This window comes from Adelges cooleyi, unplaced genomic scaffold (genome assembly GCF_023614345.1).
Source record: "Adelges cooleyi isolate 19-005CV unplaced genomic scaffold, UGA_ACOO_1.1 ACOO_flye_CR_arks_rails_tigmint_CR_PRNA_574, whole genome shotgun sequence".
Taxonomy (NCBI): Eukaryota; Metazoa; Arthropoda; class Insecta; order Hemiptera; family Adelgidae; genus Adelges; species Adelges cooleyi.
This window is the reverse complement of record NW_026096268.1, coordinates 4,658,297-4,678,427: the sequence shown is the minus strand read 5'-3', so window position 1 is coordinate 4,678,427 and position 20,131 is coordinate 4,658,297. Positions and strand designations below refer to the sequence as shown.

At 31.3% G+C, this 20,131-nt stretch overlaps 2 protein-coding genes across 2 annotated transcripts; one reads left to right on the top strand and one right to left on the bottom strand.

Annotated features, from left to right (window-relative positions):
• The first annotated feature begins 897 nt into the window (after nucleotides 1–897).
• On the top strand, nucleotides 898–2,593 carry LOC126843437 (uncharacterized). Its single transcript, XM_050580983.1, has 2 exons — nucleotides 898–2,077; nucleotides 2,138–2,593. Exons 1-2 carry the CDS (start codon nucleotides 1,043–1,045, stop codon nucleotides 2,411–2,413), a joined length of 1,311 nt encoding a protein of 436 aa, XP_050436940.1. The 5' UTR covers nucleotides 898–1,042; the 3' UTR covers nucleotides 2,414–2,593.
• Nucleotides 2,594–3,141: 548 nt separating this feature from the next.
• LOC126843435 (piwi-like protein Siwi) lies at nucleotides 3,142–19,516 on the bottom strand. Its single transcript, XM_050580982.1, has 18 exons — nucleotides 19,404–19,516; nucleotides 10,886–11,168; nucleotides 10,131–10,415; nucleotides 9,455–9,494; nucleotides 9,274–9,387; nucleotides 8,446–8,657; nucleotides 8,179–8,364; nucleotides 7,938–8,114; nucleotides 7,692–7,847; nucleotides 7,469–7,614; nucleotides 6,296–6,404; nucleotides 5,937–6,226; nucleotides 5,697–5,851; nucleotides 5,486–5,610; nucleotides 5,247–5,415; nucleotides 5,038–5,159; nucleotides 4,816–4,967; nucleotides 3,142–3,932 (listed from the first exon to the last, which is right to left on the bottom strand). The coding sequence occupies exons 3-18, from the start codon at nucleotides 10,383–10,385 to the stop codon at nucleotides 3,668–3,670; spliced, it is 2,673 nt and encodes an 890-aa protein (XP_050436939.1). The 5' UTR covers nucleotides 10,386–10,415; nucleotides 10,886–11,168; nucleotides 19,404–19,516; the 3' UTR covers nucleotides 3,142–3,667.
• Between the last annotated feature and the right edge of the window lie 615 nt (nucleotides 19,517–20,131).

Sequence of the window (20,131 nt, the reverse complement as noted above, 5' to 3'; positions counted from 1 at the left end):
CAAACAAATTTGCACGCTTAATATAAAAACAATTATTACATGCCACTACCTGGAACGACATTTATCTAAACCGACCTTTTTCCTTTGTTCCAAAAAATATTCAGTCTGAAAAACGTAGGGAAATAGTTGGTCTTACACATCGATATAAACCACATAATCCTTCGAATGCTACTAGATAGCTGGCTAAAGACGTCTGCTGAATTTTGGTCGATACTGTTTACCCTTGTAAATAGTTTTCAACTGTCTAAATCCTTATAAATCTTAGACATGTAAAGAGTAGTGTTAAAAAATTAGTTTTTCCTACTTATCCCCGCCAATTTATAGTAGGCTATTCAAATAAGAAATACCTAAAACTTCAGATTTCTAACTGAACTTAATGACGGAAATTTTCATTTTTCTTTAAAAAGTACTTGAAGACTAATCGAAATTTTTACGATTTAAAAAAAAAAGATTATGATAGCTGAAGTATGACTGTTCAAAACCACTCTTGATATTTCATAAAAATATTTTTTAGCAAGTTTTCAAGCTATCAGTTTCAATGGGTTGTAGTCAGCAACTCCTCGATAAATACAATTTTTTATCGTGATTTTCGTGAAATATCAAGTGTTTTTGAAGTCTTATTTCAGCCACAGAAAAGATTTCATCTATTCTGTGTTTGAGCGTTAAGAATATTTTTTTTTTGTTATAAGCAATTTCGATTAGTTCCATGTTCATTTAATAAAAGGCGCATTTCATACACCTTTTGGGTTTTTTTTTTTTAGTTTTGAAGTAGCTACAGAGCTAGTGTGGTTACTGGTTATGATGAATATGCTTATGACCACGATCATATACTATACTAAGGCGGTGGTAACTGGTAAGCCCTTAGTAACCCGGCACATAATGACACTGATAAGAGATAACTGCAAAACTGTGCAGTGTGCTAAGGAGAGTTGTCCACTCTCTACCAAACACAATATTGATTGATTTACATTTTACACGGGTAATTATTCAATCAAATGAACTTATTTAAGTGACTTTTGTTAATTAAAGTCTGCCAGACACGATGTTCTCGTTAAGGAAGTCGATGGTGACGTCTGCCGTTCGGTACGGCCGATGGCGATCATTTTTAACGGACGCTTACAGATGTGAAGACGTATGGCAACAACGGTTGAGCTGTCCGTTGTTGAAAAAAGTCGACCACGAGACCATGTACAGCAAACTGTCAAATTTATTTGACAATCATGCCAAACAGATAAGCGCTGTAGACCTGGACGTGTTCGCCAACTCGTTGACTGACGCCACGTATTTGGACGAGTTGGATGATTTAACTCACAAGTTCAGGTTGTCGTCCCAGGCAATGACATTGCTACCGTCTACACATCATGCTGTAGTACGGATTTTCTTAGAAACCAACAAAGTCGAAGACCTTATGAGAATACTCAAAGACAGATTGAATTACGGCATATTTCCCGATTATTATTTAAACAACTTGCTAATGGATAAGTTTTTGAAGGAAAACAATTTCCGCGATGCAGCTAAAATCGCTGCCAATCAAATGTTACAAGAAGAATTTGACAACGAAATTACCAAATCCCTGGCATTATATTCGTGTGTCAAATACATAACAAATCCAACCGATTGGGGAGAAGTCGATGATGTCGTAACTGAAGATCAAAAAGAATCTGACGACGAAGAAGAAGATACAAGAGTACGTGTCGGTTTTCTGAGAAATCCATATTTCGATGGCCATTTCGACTTGAAAGAAGCCGATCAGTTAATAGGAAAAACTTTAGTGGCGCTTAGTAAGAACAGTAATGTAACTATTGGAAATAGTATTAAGGTCATCGGCTTGGCCTACTATAACCAATGGGACAAACTGATAGATTTCTTGATTACGCTCGATAGCGCTGTGTTTCCGGAGACGGTCCAATTAGGACTTGCTACTGTAGATAAATACAAACCAGGAAACGCTGAACACCTGACAACTGCATTCAATAAATTAAAATTAGACACTAGTAGTTTGGTTCTAGAAGCTGAAAATGCTGTTAAAGAATCTGTTGATGCCAACGAAGAAAAAGAAATTCAGCTTCAACAAAAAGTAATTATTGACCCTGTTCAAAATGTAAGTATTGATTAATCAATACAATTTTTTTTTCAGATTTACAAGGATTGGGAAACCTTTAGACCCGAAGAATTAAACAGGCATTTGGATCGTCAAAATAAAATGAAGAGACTCCAAAAGATACAACAAATCAAACAAGATCTACAAGAAAAGGAACAAGTATTATTCTTTTTCGATGAAGAAAGCAAGTACGATCTAATTAAAGAAGAGAAAATGAAGAGAATGAAGAAAAAGGTGGAAAGAAAGAATCCCAAGGAAGACATTACTTATATACCTCCAGAAATTCGGCAACCGGGATTTAAGCGTGAATAGACCGATACAAGTCATTCTAACATTTTTAAATACATAATTTGTTTAGATTGAAGGCCATTCATTCAACATTCTCAAATTTGACTGATGAGAATTTGGTATGTATCATTAATTATAAATTAAGTAAAATATACAATTTATATTTGTTGTTTTTTTAATATACGAGTATTTTGCTTGTTAGTATTTTTGTTAGAAAATTCATTATTATAATACCAAAATCAATGCAAAATGTTTTATAATTATTACTCGATTAATTTGGCTATAGCAGGATTAAAAACTCATCTGGACCCAGCACAGCAACCATTAAATGTAATATTATAAATTAAGACCGCTCTCCAATTAACCTTTGGCTAATATATTTTTATTCTGTCACAACTACTCCATAAATGGTTCAGTCTTTTTTTATTTTCAACTCAAATGTATTAAATATAAAAAAAGCTAATAACATCACAAGAACATTATTAAAAAATGGTTTAGTACAAAAAAAAACAACTTATTAAAAATAAAAAAATTTGTTTAATAAAAATTCTGAACTTTTACCTTATGATTAATTCGTAACACTGATAAAAGAAAATATCAATTGAATGAACAGTGTATGAGCTCACGTACAGTCTTATATTGAGGAAATAAAAATATTAACAACATTTTTAATTGAAAATAACAACTTAAAATGTATTTTAGTTAAGTAAATGACAAAATTATGTCTGTTTATCAAACATTACTAAACGCACAATAAGAAAACCTTTAAAGGATTTCAAAATTACTTACAAATCAGTTAATATTAACTTAAAAATACAATGTTTTTAAATACAACGTAATTAATTATTTTTACTTATATTATTTTTGATATTTAAGTATTTTCGTCAGAAATAATAACCTTGCACATTTTTAGTATATTTTAACAATATAAACTCAAAATAAATGTGAAATAAAACAATGGTAATTATAACAATTATATTATAATGCATTAAAATTACCCTAAATTCGTTAAAAAAAAAATAATACTACTTAACAGCAGATCAAACGTCCTTAAAATAAAATCTAGGTTAATTTGTTATAGAGAAAAAAATGGACGGTGAAATGAGTCGTGCCACAAAAGGCCATAATTATCATTAATTACTTACACTGTTTTCCTTAACAATCATAGTACATAGTGGTCGTAACTTAAAAATTGTAATGTGAAGTGTGTGTATATATATATATGTGTGTGTGTATATAATACATATAATCAAGTTCAATGACAAAAAAAGTCTTTGTTTATAAAAAGTATAGAAGTTCGTCCAACCCTGTATTGGGTGAACTTCTGAGTGTTTGCCCAGTTAAAAAGGCCAACTTGTGGGCCAGTTGACAATGGGCGGGAACACGCACAGTACCTGACCAATTGTAATACATGTGACACAATTTATAAGTAAGTTTCTGCATTATATCAGGCGGAAAGTGCAGGGAATCCTCAATGACATGATAATGGGTAGGGGTTACCGTACCCTGTCTTACGTGTTGTGAAATAAGGAAGAAATCGTATCTGTAATTACATACAACAAAATTAGAAACAATTATTTATTGGTAAATACCAAACAAAACAAACCAAAATCAAATTTCCTATAGCAGGTTACCACTATAAACAGGAAATCGCCATAGTACCAAAATAAACAAAATATGCAAGAACACTTTTTGTTATTAAAATAGTTATTTATAAATAAAACAAATTTTGTGAAAACTAAAAATATTGAAAATTATGAATACTTTGCGTGTTGATAACTCCGTGATATATAAATTTCTCAATGGATATGATAAGTTATTAATTTACTTATATTTTTATCCAAGGAAACACAATACTTCTAGTGTAAGTGTAGTTTAACTTCCTTTAAAACAATTTACAAGTCGAAAGTTTTACAAATAAATAAATTGTATTCACAAAACAGAGAAAATTGTTTTGTACAATAGGATAATATGAAAACACATAACCTTATCTTTAATTGGGTAGTCCAAACCCTTAAAATGAAATACAGAAGTTAACCACCAAAATTACATGATAACATACACAAAACCATTTTCTAAAATACTTTTACTTTAATTTTTACCCATGTTATAGTAACAAAAACGTATAAAGCTTTGAAGATTTGTGAAAAATTATCTATTAACTTATAAAATAAAAAATAATGAATAATATTTTCCCACAAATTTAGGTGCCAATAAAAATTGTTTTAAAGACAACAAATTATAAGAAAATAAAAATTATACTATTTCAATAATTATACTTAACAGTAAAGTAAATAACCCCCAATGAAATCCTATGAACCCATATTTTTGGGTCAATACCAAAAATTTGGGTACAAACAACAACAAAAACTGTCACTGCATTTTTTTATAATGCCAACTTAGATTTGAAAATGTCATATTCTTACTTGGTAGGATCTGTAACCACAGTGTCAATAATAGTACCGGGTGCGGGATTTTGGATTCCTTGTTTTGTAAAGAAACGAGCGCTTATCCTCTTGGTTACTATTAAAAATGCCAATGGAACAGAAGCAGCACCATAAAATTGTTCAGTAGCCGCCTACAATAATGAATATTGTTATAAGTCAAACAAAACAATTAAATCATTTATATTTAATCATTTTTATTACCTTCAACAGTTTAACTTCGGTTTTGTGGACGTAGGATATCTGGCCATCACCAACACCGTCTCTGTAAATGACAATTGCAGTTGGCAAAGCGCCATTTATCATTTTGTATTTTGCCAATGCCTCTGAAAGTAAAATTTTTTAATTAATACCAAAAAAGTTGTATAAAAGTTCAACAATCTAGAAGTCCTATGATTAAATAATACGCTTACTACTTATACTGGCGGCAAAATGATTGGACAGCTCTTCTCCACTTCTATGCGGTTCGACACAGCTGAAGTAGCAAGTATGAGCGTCGTTCATGGTGGCAACCAATGCGCCATAAGAAATATTTTTGTTTTGACTATCATGACATACGTCGTATCCAACAATCATCATACCCTATAGGATTTTCAATAAATAGAATTATAACATTTAAGTACAAAATCGCAACAGCTCATCAAATATTAACCTTTTTGGGTATAGTAACAAGCCATGGAGCACCACCGATTTTACAATTGATTTGAATAGCCACTTTTGTCACAACAGACATGTTGTTCTTTTGAACGTTTTTCAGAAGGACCACTTGAGAAGGTACTATAAGAGAAGCAAATACATAGTTTCCAAAATATAAATGACAAAAAACTATTGTAAAACAGAATAAATAAGTTTTAATAAATTACCTGCGCGGTCAACACACAATTTCCTTTTAATCATACTATATACATCTCCTCTTGCTGAAGGGATCACACATAGTATCATTGTAGGGTTTCTTTCGTTTATAACTTGTTCCAATGTTGTCATTAGTGCATTAGACCTGGTATCCCTTAATGGCACTCTGAACATATTCAATTATGTTTATGAAGATAAATGTCAAAGAAAGATGCACACAAATTATTTTAATATTAACGATAAATGCTTACATGACGGGCTGCGGTAGTGAAAAAGACATTCCTTGTCCAGCCTTATAAAGGCTTTGGGCGAAACCCTGTATATCTCTAATAGAGTCTTCAGGGCCCAAAATAACCCAAGTCTTCATCACCGCACAAGTATACATCGGGCTACTACGCAGATGCTTGGTCCAATCTGCTTCCATTGCTCCGTTATAATCCCCCCTGTTGCTCTTGATTTGTTCTGGAAGCAACGTACGCCCTGTCACTTCGACGAGGTTTTTGCTTAATGACAAATTCCAATCCTTTAATTCTTGAACAGACTGTAAATGCATTTTAAGTTAAATATTTTTAATTATTAAAAAATTTCAGTTTTAAATTCATCAACAAACTTTTTCCGACGATAAAAGGCGCTGAGCAAAGTTCACAAGTCGTTTCACTCTTTCATTTGGATTTACACGTGTGTAAACTGCCATTTCTTTCATTAAAGTAAAATTGTTTCTGAAACAACCATTTAAAAATTAATATTTAACAAGGTTAGACACAATAAGTCATTTAGTGCTCGTGTATAAAGTTAAATGTTTTTTTTTTCCTACGTCAAGTTAATAAATTAAATGTTTTTAACAAACACCACATGACTTTGCACAAGTTATAAACTAAAAATAAAAATTTATAATAATAATAACTAAAATAAAAATTTATAATAATAATAACTAAAATAAAAATGTTTTTTTATTTAAACAAATATCCAAGTATTAATTTCAAATAAGTTTTTATTAGTGCAAATTTAAATAAATGATACATTTTCTATTTCAAATCTAAACTTTTTTTTTCATAAATGGACTTTTCAACCGAATAGCACACTAAGATGTGCTAATATAAATAAATTGTTTACAACCGAAATGCACGTCGTTAATAAATATTTTTAAAGTCATATGCCAAAAATAAACTAATTTGTGATAGTATAAAAAAAAATTACAATTTATTTTATAATTAGTTTTGTGTTAGGGGATTGACGCTCATAAAAATTGTAGTTTTCGGCAATTAAAACCAATAAAGTAATTATAGTAAGTCTTTTTGTCAATCAGTTGCCAAGCATAAATAAAATACACATATTTATTCGAAATATTGCATTTAATAATTAAACTAGTAATGAATTTCTCAATTTCGTGGGCAAATGTAAAAAAAAAAGTATCGAATCAACATATGTCAGTGTATTTACAGCATAAGACTAATTCTACTATTGTCAAAAAAAAAAGTCTACAAAACTACTACAACAAAACTTTGGTTTGCATTTTATACATTTATTTTTCAAAGAAAACAACATGCCCAACACGTAAAAAATACTGAGAATGTATTAAATATTTTGACCTACTATTCCAAGTGAATAAAAGTTGAAACCGATGGCGGTAACACGACAACCTTGTTATAGAATTAATTAAAAATCTCAATTCCTATAAAATTTTATAAAGAATTTATAAAAATAAATTAACATTTATCCAACTATAATGATTAAGTAGAACTTTAGTTCACAAGATAACATTTTCCTAAAATAGCAAAATTACCTCATTTGATCAGTCAATCCAGTCATGACGCACAGTTCGGGCACCAAATAAACAATAGCTTCCTCTCCGCCCATTTGACGTACGGATTTCTTGTTTTTCGAAATCAACATGGGTTGCCTTCCGCCCTTGATGGTGACATGCCATTTCTAAATTGCGTTTGAACATTAATACAAAGTACACAAAACAACACTAGTATCGTATGATGAGTATAGAAGAAGCATACATCTTGATAATATTGGTTATAAGACATGGCCGAACCATCTTTCTTGTTAAACGTCGATGACGGGTCTGCATTTTCATCAACATCATCGATACGGTATGTTTCATTGTTGTAGATAGTCATAACTGTTGTACCGATTATGCCATTTTTAAAAGTGGTCTAAAAAACAAGCAAAAGATTTTAACAGGCGCCTCAAAAGGCAAAAATTATAATAGTCATTAAGGTGTCACACCACTAATAGATGCTTACCATCCAGTCTCGGTTCCTGTGTCTATCTTGGGCGCACTGATTAAAGAAATCATAGACAGTTTCTTGACGCATTACTTTTGTCGAAATCTCGGCACATAGTAATATGTCGTCTTCATGTCTGGCAATAGATGTTTCGTATCCTGGCCAAAGTTGAAGTTTGAAAGCTGGTAAATTTATCTAATAAACAAAATTATAACACTATAAACCTATTTGTTATTAACTTATTTGTTCAGTCGCAGACCTTAGCAGAAGCGTCGTAATAGTTTCTGCCGACAAGTTTCAATTCAAGATGACGAAGACAGTTACGCAGAAGCAAATTGAAAACTTGAATATATGAATAATCTCCATATTCAATAGTATTTGTAAATTTAAACTTAAGTATGAACATCGCATCATCATAGTGTCTTTTAGAAGTCAATTCGAAATTCTAAAAAAAACGAAACAAAAATACCATTATTTCTACTCTTATTTTAAAAAAAGGTACAACAAACACAAATATAGTACTGACCTCAGGGTTCATCTTGACGCTAGTGAATAACATGGTGCCATCAAACAAATAACCGCCAAACTTTTCTTTGTGCTGTCTTAACAGACTTCTTTTGACGAAAATTCTGTCTTCATCAGGATCAAAATCAACACGATATTGGTACAAGCACCACTTGGAGTTTGAAGTGATTGGAAAATAATTTGCCAATAGCGCTACTGGTTGTCCAGAGGTACCTAACAAAAATTATGAAATTCTTTAACACAATTCATAAAACAAAATATACTAATTTAAATTATTTATGGCCAGAGAACAAACAAAAACTTATTGTCAACATTATAAAAAAAAATTCAATAAGTCAAAATTGTATAATTAAATCTAGCAACAAAGTATTTGAAGGATGCAAGAACTGGCTATTTCCTTATTTTATAATTCTTCAGGATAGTCAATAGAAAATCTATTGCCCAATTTACCACTAGTGGCAAGAAAATATACGTTTTGTAATACCTTTGTAGGTAATAGTCCCATTTTACTGTTTGAAGCACAAAAATGTAAAAAATGTTTCCATGAAAAAACAATTTTTGATAACATGTAAAATGCCGGTTCATGTACCCTTCATTTAGTTATTACTTAATAGTTAAACATTGGAACAATAATTTAGATACAGAAAATGTAGAATCGATCAATTGGGATGGTCAATGATTTTAAGTTTTAGCAATTAATGAATAATCGAGTCATTTAACAAAACTCCACAATCCGTAATTTTAAATTATAAATAAATGTTTAAATCTTAACTTACAGCTCATAGTAAATGGTCTTAATTCAAAATGGAAAAATTCAAAATTTACATACCTTTTTTCCCTTTATCTCCAAGAGAAGACTGGGGACGAGGTGCTCTGAAGTGTTCAGCGTCAACCGGTTGACGACCACGTACAGTTCCACGACCAAGTGGAACAGGGGTATTATCTGTATTTCATATCAATAAAAAAAAATTATAATTAAAAACCACTTATTAATAGTTTTGTTAACATACCAGTTGCCATTTTCTTTACACCTTCAGTAACTTGCTCTACCTAAAAATACAATTTGAAATACAATAATTTATACTTAAGCACAAGCTTCTTTTTACGTCGAAACTATTAAAACAATTATGACGCAAAACAAATTTAATGTTATTGTAAAGAGAAAGCCAAAAACTGGCCATTATTTAGTTAATACTATAGTCTATTCAGTTTAAGTTTGCCCACTAAAACAGTCGCGTTTGCGCATGATGTTGATGACAGGGAGCGCTGATGGCGATCGTTGCTGCCCACAAGGTGTATACGTAGTGACTATAAAAAGTGAGCTGTGTTATCACATCCGTTGACCCGTCCAACTGCGAATACTCGCACACAAACACTAAACCTCCTGAAAATACCACTCCGTATCCTCAATTTAAGTAAATATAAGAAGAGTAGATAAAATAGAAAGAGAATTAAAAAGAAAACAACCTGCTTATAAACACGTTTTTTTTATTATCGTCTGTATACACAATGACGGCCGCTGATTGCGACGAGTGACGGCGGCAGCCGATCACCGCAGGCCAATCATAGAGCAGCTTGACCTCGGGGCCCGATCGTACTGACAGCTCAGTATGCATGCGCGAAAGTGGGCAAACTTAAATTGAATAGACTATAGGTATTTATTAAAGTAATTCATATTCATCTTACTCCTGCCATCGCACTAGCTGGTTTTGGAACAGTTTGACTAGGCCCTTGTGGCCGCATAACTGGTCGAGGGCCAGGACCGGATGGCCGTGGACCTCTCGGAAGGGGAGCAGCTCCTTGAGGACCTGCTGGTCCTGTTTGACCTCTAGGACCTCCACCTCTTGGACCTAATGGCGGGCCTGGGGGACCACCTTGGCCAGGTGGTGGCCCTCTCGGACGAGTATGTGCTCGACCTCTACCCGGTCTGATGGGATCCATTGCTTAGAATTGTTCGCTCTTAACAATAACCTGATAACCAAACAAAAACAATTAGTCACTCAGAAAGTGTACAAGGATGAATTACAAAAGCATTTAGCGTTGTGAAACATTAAATAATGTTTAATGATTTATACGATTAGTTTTAAAACGTTTAACATTTAATGATTTCACATTATGAAAAAAAAATTGCAAATTAAAATTGTGCCAAGGTAAAAATTTACTATTTTATAGTAATAATATCAAAACAATTTAGCCAAAAATGTTTAATATTACGAAACGTCGATTTGTTCAGATGACTAAAACTAAATCGCCTTTCTGCCGAAAACTACTTGTAGTACACGATTGATAAACAGTCGAGTACACGTTGCAGAAAATATCAACGGAGTGTTAATTTTAGAAAATACATGTGCGACCAACTATCGACGGTAAACTAAATGATATGTCGCATGTACCGAATGTATTGTTTGAACATATATAGCAGTATATGAATTAATTTATACCTGAATACGTCGTAGATAGAACGTCGGTCTGAAAACACTTTCGAATTCACTCAAAAAACATTTTAGTATCACAAGGACAACCGACGACCTATCGTAAGTAACGTGACATATAAAGTGACCACTGAGACAGGTATTAGGTATGGTCTATGAGCCGCGTGTAGGTGTAGAGCGCGTTCAGCGTTTGTTGTGAATAGGTATGAACGCCAACGATTGGTCGATTATTAGCCAAACGCCATTTTGTGTAGAGCAGCGTGCACCCATACACAGTGTCGCCAACTTCATACTAAACAAATACAGAACAAAACCGACATTATAACAAACAAAAAATTACTTCTATTAATATTATAATTTATAATTGTTTCCACATTCGACTCTTTCTGTCATCGGCGCCGAAATGAATATCCGTAAGCCCGGTACAATAAATGTACACATTTATTATGTATGGTATCAACACGGTTTCTAACATTGTTTTTTAAGTTAAGGCACAGTAAAGTTAAAGTTAGCTGAGGTAATCTAGGTTAAGCAATCAATGGTGTTTGAACGAAAGAAAATGTTTTCGTTGACTAGTTCAAAAGTAATAGGCAAGTACACCAAAAGTTCACTTCAGCACGGCATGGCAATAATTAACAAATGACTACTTATAACTTTTATTCAAAAAGTTGAAAAAAAACCTAGTTTTTACGATCTGTAGTTTACAACACTAAAACATATAACAGACATTGTCCCCCCTCCTCGCACAAGTTTTTATTTGAAATTGAAATATCTAGAAAAAATGTATGCATCTATTTTTTCTTTATAATATCGGTAATCACAGATTAGCCAAGCCTCGTCGAGAGAACTCGGGTGGAGCCCAGGGTTATCTACAAAGGTTAAACGCATGGTTATATTTTTGAAAAACTAGCCACTGGGCGAACTACAAGAAATAAATTTTAGAAGTCCAATATCTTCAGAGATATTGACTGGGTCATAGTTAACCAATAACTCTGTATAATGTGTATAGATATATATAATATGTTCGTGTTACCCGACGATAGGTACGTATTTTTAGATACGTCGGGACTTGTGTCCACAATAATATGGTACGGAAAACGTGTTATTTGTAGAGCAAAATATCATTTACGGGTATATTTACAGTATATTTTACGGTCGATTGATAAAATTATTATCGTTGCCGTAACATAGACTACCGTCTACCACGGAATTCGAGAATCCAGCGAATTCCGCGTACAGGTTGAATGGGGAAAAAAAACGACGGAAGTAATAAACACTAAAGGGATCGTCGTCTGTCCGCTGTCGTGCCGCGTGCGTAAACAAAATAAGTGGGGACAATATTATATTATAAACCCAAAATGGTTTGGTCATCTGGGAGTACAATCATAATCCATAACAAGGCCCGTTTCACACGGGGCCACCTTGGGCTTGGCGTCGACACTTTTCTGGTGGCGCCGGGCTCGTCCGACGTGTATGTTCGCTCATGCTTCTACGAGTGGCGCGGCCAACTTGCCGAAACTTGATGGCGCTACCACGTGTTAAAAACTTTAATTTAATTGTTAATTTTATTACGGTGGCGCTGCCATGATGGCCCCGTGTGAAACTGGCCTAACGGACATGTCCCGTCAAATCCATTCGGATTTATAACGATAGCTGTTAGTGTAATTAAAATAGACGCGTATAATATTATTTAATATATTCCAATATTTTGTTATTGTTATCGTGCGGTTTGTAAGAAAACATAAACACAGGTTATTCGTGTGTAAACGAATAACTAATATATACTCTTCGAACCGCAATTGAATTAAACAAGGTTTTGCACATATACCCCTTCGTCTAATCATCTTCCTCTTCATCAAGAATATAAGTACACAGTACTATGTACAGTAATAGTGAAGTATATAGTAAAATTGATGTCCCGTTACGCTGTCATTTTATTTCTGAAGATAACAATTCTAGACGGTGTGCGATAACCCGTATATTTCAACCATGCTTCGAACCTATGGGTCCGCCACAGCTGTAGTATAGATAATTTTCTATTATCAATATGTAAATTATTGTAAAACACGTCCTACCGTTTACTGGCCCACAAAACTCAACATTCCACTGGGTATTGGAAACTCCTATGCCAGTGGTTCTCATAAATTATTAGTTCAATATTAAAATTACATATTATTTAAAAGTAAATGATTCAATATACATGTTGACACTACACTGAACCAACACTAAAACACTTGGTTTATTTATTTATTATTATTATAATATTTAATATAAATATAATATTTATATTGGTTACTAGTATATACTCATTTACTTCCACGCTATACACATTAACCATATAATGTTTAATCACACTTTGTGTTTTACAATTTAATATATCTTAAAATGTGTCCTGAAAGTATTAAAAGTTTTAAGTATTCTCTTTTTTAACTTTTATGTGGTAAGCTCTGCTTATTACACTAGTTTAATTTAATATAATTAAAACTATATATTATTATTTGACTTGGAGAATTAAAAATTCGTATATAAATGAGATAATAAAAATATATTTTAGCAGACTTCATTTTTTTTGTTTAAAACTGCCACTTTGTATGTGATAATGTTTATTATTTTTTTTTTTTGTGCATAAGTATTTTTACAATAACGAATCTGCGTCAGCTTTTTCTAATCATCTCGCCTATAAGAAACAAGGATGGGCTGAATTGTGGAAACAATTTACAAATGTAGCAAACGTGGAATTTTTTTAACCCCTCTTCAAACAAATGAATATTAACTGCTTCTGTACAGGGTGGTCTGTTTAATCGCTCATTTTTAGTACTAATGTAATTTTTAAACGTTGATAGATTACTAAAAAACACGACATCCTCCCCTATCCTACCTCTTTTTTTTTGTCTACCTCCTCTTACTAGCCTAATACTCATAATATAAAAGGGACTTCAATAATATGATGAAATAACAAGGTTAAAATAGCAAAGGACAAAATTTATTAATAGACGAAACACGTTAAAATGCTAATTCTCAATAATTAACTATACAATATTAATAATGACAAGTACAATATAATGACAGTGATGTTAGATGTATAAAAACAGTTTCATTTTAGGCCATGTAAATCGTGTACGATGTGGTGTGATGTGACCTGATGTGTTAATTTAAAAATAATAATAATTCCACTAACTATTGTCCAATGATATACTACGGATATAATATGGAAAAATACATGTATGAATCTAAGTATTTTTTTTCTACTCAGTTTGGTTTTAGTAGTTAGCAGTAAAAAAGTCAATGATTGTTTTTATAAAAAATACGTTGTACATTTTACTCAAACTTGAATTTTGAAAGTTTTAAAACAAATGAGTGAACATAAAAAATATTTTGAAATATTAATAATTTATCAGAGCACGTCTTGTCATTTATTATGTGAGGCATTAGATCAGTAGGGATTTAAAAACAAAACACACGAATAACAACATACTTATTTACAATATAATAATAACCTAATAGATAGAAAAACAGAAACGTGATATATTTTTTTTTTGCCAAACAAATAATAATAAATCGTTCTAATAATCGTCTGAAACAAACACATTGACGTTTTATTGTCGCTGTCGGGTGATAATAATTTATTTTTCCTGTGAATCCCAAAACTAAGAGTAAGCCGAGTACAACGATACAACATAAATACGAAGGCTAACAGGCTAGCGCAAACGAACAGATAAAAAAAAGTTGGTCTGGTTAATTTACATAAAAAATAATTATTATTTATTATATAAATTATACCTTAAAAGTTAAAACACACTAGTGATATGTACATTGTTTTCAAAATCGTGATTTTGGGTAACCCTGAATTCGTGATAAGAAACTGAATCGAATCAACACCAGTGATATATCCAAAGAGCATAAATAATTGTTCAACTACAAATCACACTAAAATTCTATGTCCTTAGTAATTTTTTTTAAGAGCTTAAAAGTTAAACTCTATACCTCAAAACCATATAAAGTGGACTTAACACTTGTGTGTTTTAAGGTATAATTATGCCATCAATACATGATATGTTAAAATTGTATTCCTCTTCGTGGCACAAAAAATATAGCATCGAAACTAAAATATATATAAACATAAAATGAAATCCTCGTAGCACCAGACAATGAAAACTTGTAGAACCGGTTAATAGTTGTTTTTTATTTTAGGCAACGGTTAAATCTTAAATATTTATGTAGAGCAAAATACAAATTCCACGTGTCTATTATGATGAACCTCTGGTCATGTTCATAAAAAGTATTTTTCGATTTTTCAAATTTTAAAGAAACTTTGGGGAAAAATCAGGTTCTTACGTAAAACTATAAAAAAAAATGTTTTATTGTTTTTATACAGTGACCTCAATTTTTCATATTTTTTTTTGGTTTACCACACTCCACCTTTCCTCTTGCCTTAAATTTGAAACTTCAATAACTTTAAAAATAGTTATCCAGAACTGGTTATCGACCAGTCCAAACGTTTAGTACATTATTCTGAATTTTAAAAGTTATGAAATGTATGTGTTACCATTTAAGTTTCAAAAGTTGATTATTAGTTTAGGAGAGGGTAGAAACATCAAAATTTGGGAATATTTGGCCTTAGCGACATTACCCATGTATATTAAGTACTTAGTTATAAAAAAAAGTACCGAAAAACAGCTATTGTCCGTTACATTTTTGTATTTTGGCAGCAATTTTAACAAGTGAAATTTTTTTTCTTTTTAGGTATTAAACTTTGATATATTTATGTATTAAATTTTCAGTTCATACTAAGGGGTAGGAAAAAAGTTATGCATTGATTTGTGCACAAGTGTCGAAAATATATGTTAAATCTAACTTTAAATTTCAATCATTTTTAGGGCGTCAAGGTTAAAATTCGAAAATCGTCTTTTTAAGGACTGGTGAACATCATAATATTATACAGAAATAATAATACTAGAATCTAGGTCTACCTCCTGTTTAGTTTTCAGATCTTAAGTAGTACTTTATTTAAAGTTAACAACTAATTAGTAATTCGAATTGTTATAGCGCGTCGTAATTTTGAATTGAAAAAATGTGTACAGTATTTTCAATGTTGCAGAAAGAAGGGTTTTAAGATATCCAGACAAAAAAATAAATAACACAGTATCATTGTTAAACGGAGAGGTTAAAATGACTGCAATAATGCCACTAACATAACGTAGTATAATATTAATACAAATATATAGAGATTTCCATCAAATTACTACCCTATATTCTTACCTTTACATATATTATGTTTTTTTATTTATTACCCCAACATTTTCTTGACCCCTAACGCGGTGTCTAGAGCCTTTAAAGTTAATGTTTTTTTCCTTCTTAGTCTCTTATACCTCCTCCCAGATATTATATTTGATAATCCCACTTTCTTAGAATCTACTTATTTCTAGGTACCTAGATTTTTTTTTTATCTTTTATTCTTTTCGTTTATAAATGAAATGTTCCGGTCGAATGAGTTTTCTATCCTTAACGTCATATTTTAAGGATACCACTGTTGTGAAGAAACACTGAAGTTTGAAATTTAAATAAATAAAAATTACCGATTATTTTTTTTTTTTAATTTTCAATAGAAGCAAATAAATATAAATCTTTTATATTTTTTAAGTCAGTAAAATGTTTTTGTTTGAACATTGTATAATAAATAAAAGCGATGCGATGACTTGATTAAAAAATGTTGGGTTTGCAAAATGACGGCTACCAACAAAGCCGACTATTCTATTCTTAGTCAGATAATACTACAATCACGTTTAGGCTAAAGACTATTTACATTATGTATAGACAGACGTTTTTTCAGTACATTCCAATCGACTGTGTATTAGTTATTTATTAAAAACACAATTTTTCGCTAACGTCTGCAATCTTATTTTTGTTCAAATAAACAAAACCGACCTTTGTTACCATATGAGATGGATATCATGTCGTCTATGAGTGCAAAGCTAAGCATTCTCTAAATGCTTCACAGCATTTAAAATGCATAAACTATAAAGTAGGATTTGGGTCACCGCTCCTTTTTTTTGCACAGCCGTTATTCTTAGCATGTTGCTCAGTGGGGGTTGTTTCTTTTAGTATGTAGCTGTTTTGAAGAATAAAAATAACCACCCTCTCACTTCACCAGGGTTCTAAACCTGTTTTGTTCAAAATTATGTTCAAAAAATAGCTGCTGCGTGCTCTGTAAATACCAAAATCAAATAACCCGTCGACAGATTAAAAAAATGCAGAATTTTTTTATAACGTTCAACTAAGATTATTCGGGTTTACATTACATCTGTTGCTGTACATAAATTTTAAAGTTATAATTCTATTTGTTTTTATCGACTAGCACTTATTAATATGTTTAGCCATTACCAACAAATGAAAATTTTACAAGGAATAGTGAAACATCTACTGCTATTGTTTTTGTTTATATTACAAATAATTATTATACAGCGTATCTTCTAATTTAAAATACCATCCAAACAAAACCTAACCGAGATTGTATAATAAACCAGTTTTTCAAAACTATGTTACGACCAAAGAACTACTAAAACCATGTCACATTTTTGTTTTTTTATGAGATTTTATAAAAGTCTACAATAATAAATACTTTTCCGATTTTTGTTTGAAAAAATATAAAGCACAAAATACTAATATTGTTATAGAATACATTGTACATCTGTTAAACGTCAGCTGAACATCTGCTTGCATTTCCCAACCGTGCTTCCCCTCTTATCCTAACTTTTAAACTTAAAAAATAGTCATCCGAAACTGGTTACCGACCAGTCAACATTTTTAGTACATTATTGTCAATTTAAAAAGTTAATGAAATGTATACGTTACCATTTAAAATCCAAAAGTTGCTATCAAAAAGACCAAGTTGGGACGGGGGTAAAAACAAAAACAAAATCTGAATAATTGAGATCACTAGTGGCGTAAATTCAATCTTGCTCTGGGGGGGGGGGGTTGTAAAAAAAATAATACTACCTTACCAGATGTTTCAAAATGATAAACAACTTTTTCCCACCAAAAAATTATTATCAATCGATAGTTTTTGGACTTGTAGTTCTGAAAATATTTTAATTCTTCCTTAGTTTGCCGCGATTCTCCTACCTTCCCATAATTTTAAAATACAAAATTGCATTTTTATCTTTGATAAAACTTTGATGGCCAATGGAGATCACATTGTATAAAAACAATATAAAAAAATATAATTAAATTTCTTACTATACCCTATGAAATATTGAGTGGCCCATAATAAAATTAGCACCTTGTATGTCATCGGTTCCCTGTGGTGGTATTGTGAAAGTTAGCCGTCTCCCAGACGGCACGTGTATTAAATGATCGGTCCGAGTTACACATTTACAATATTTTATATCCGATAATTATACAATTAATGAGTTGTCAGTATAGCTACTTTGGTCTTTGACAATGCTAGTTGCCGTCAAAGAATATAATGTAATGTTCACAGTTATAGTATGTCGTATATACAATGCAATAGATTGATTAAAACAATTATTTGATCAAAAACATCGAAATAAAAGTGTGTTAAATATTTAGGAAAAAGTAGTCTAGTTGGGATGTAGATATTTAGCAATTGTGCGGAGGTCCTATAATCGTTGACTTAATAAAAATGATATTAAACTATTAGGTTTACGGCCGTGACTGGTGTTACAACAAGCCCATATCTTTGCAACTAAAAAATTAGTATTGTAAGTATTATTCTCGTGTTTTTCTACTTTTTTATACAAATAAATAAAACTAAATTTTAGGGGATTTTTATTTGAACATCATTTGAGCAAGCTTACATTCAGTTATGGCTCTAAACGATTTCTACAGACATAGCCTAACCTAACTGTGAATTTATTTTTTTGTGAATTATTGAATTTTGTTTTGATGAGAAAAAACATTTTTCATACAGCTTTGAAATTGTAAAGGTAAAAGATATGCAAAAACCACGTATCCAGTTTTATACATTAAAAAAAAATGAAATTCATTCAATTTTACGGTATACTGTTAGTCGCCACTTCAAGGTTATAGACACTAATAATGCATTATTGTAAATCTCCAATCATTTAGATATTGCCATATAATTAGTTCAGACGTGTAAACATTTTATATGATAACGTACATATTGTTTAGTAAGATACAAATTTATTAAGTTTATTCATAGGTTTTTGAGATAATAATAATAATATGAGTTATTCATTTTACTCTTTATGACACATTTATTAACCCATCGCAAACAGACTAGACAATATTGTGTAATTTGCAGGTGCATCTGTGTTTACCTACTAACAAATAACGAATGTAATATGGTTATCTCTATTGGTATAAGGCAGTTTTCAACCTTTTTGACAACACGGCACATCCTCAACACAATTAACGTAGAAAACCATAGATTTGATTATTTATTTCTATTACTATCTTAATTCTAAAATATTAGAATAAAGAGTTAATGAATGTAAAATATATAATGCAATGATGAATAGTTTTATACGTGGATCATGTACATCACCTGACCAAGTAAATCCTATGTTTAAATAATTTTCATGATACTGACGTCTAATAATATTTGTTGTTGTTTTTTTTTGGTAGTTCACTCATGACTCACTGAAGAATGAATTGTTGTTAGCAGAACGAGATATGAATGTATCCATAATAATAATTGTTATTATTGAATAAAAATAAGTAATTATTAAAAAAAAACACATACACTGTTTTATAAAATAAACTAAATATTAAGCCTGTACACGCTAAGGTAACATAGACCAACATTAATGTGTTGCAGTAAGTCGCTTTCCATTTGTTTCCATGTTTCGATAAAAAGCGAAACATGTGGCAACTAATGAATGTTGCCTTAAGCCCGGGCCGACGGTGCGTTATCACCGGATCCGGCGACACCGGATGTGGCAAATTTAACGTTATCATAGGTTTGTTATTTTATTTTGGTCCAACGACACGTTTTTGCCGCATCATCAACGATCTGATCATTTGCGACTTCATTTAAGAATTCGGAATTTTCCAAAAATCTAAAATGTATATTAAGAATTACGTATATTATGAACCTATTTTTAGCCATATGGTTAAATAAAGTGGGTTAAACCTTGACTTAGGTAAGAAAGGTACACCACGGTATTTTTTGTTATTAATACCTAATCGAAATAAGTTAACTTAATAATAAAATAACTCACAATTAATATAAATTTATTTTTAAATTGTGGGAACATTTGAACAATTCAGAAT

Excerpts from the sequence above, each read along its gene's own strand:
- LOC126843437 (XM_050580983.1), top strand. The coding sequence starts at position 1,043 with ATGTTCTCGTTAAGGAAGTCGATGGTGACGTCTGCCGTTCGGTACGGC. Across the intron at positions 2,078-2,137 it reads AAATTCAGCTTCAACAAAAA|ATTTACAAGGATTGGGAAAC; the intron begins GTAATTATTGAC and ends TTTTTTTTTCAG.
- LOC126843435 (XM_050580982.1), bottom strand. The coding sequence starts at position 10,385 with ATGGATCCCATCAGACCGGGTAGAGGTCGAGCACATACTCGTCCGAGA. Across the intron at positions 8,658-9,273 it reads TGGAGATAAAGGGAAAAAAG|GTACCTCTGGACAACCAGTA; the intron begins GTATGTAAATTT and ends AATTTTTGTTAG. Across the intron at positions 5,160-5,246 it reads TTTTGCCGCCAGTATAAGTA|AGGCATTGGCAAAATACAAA; the intron begins GTAAGCGTATTA and ends TTTTACTTTCAG.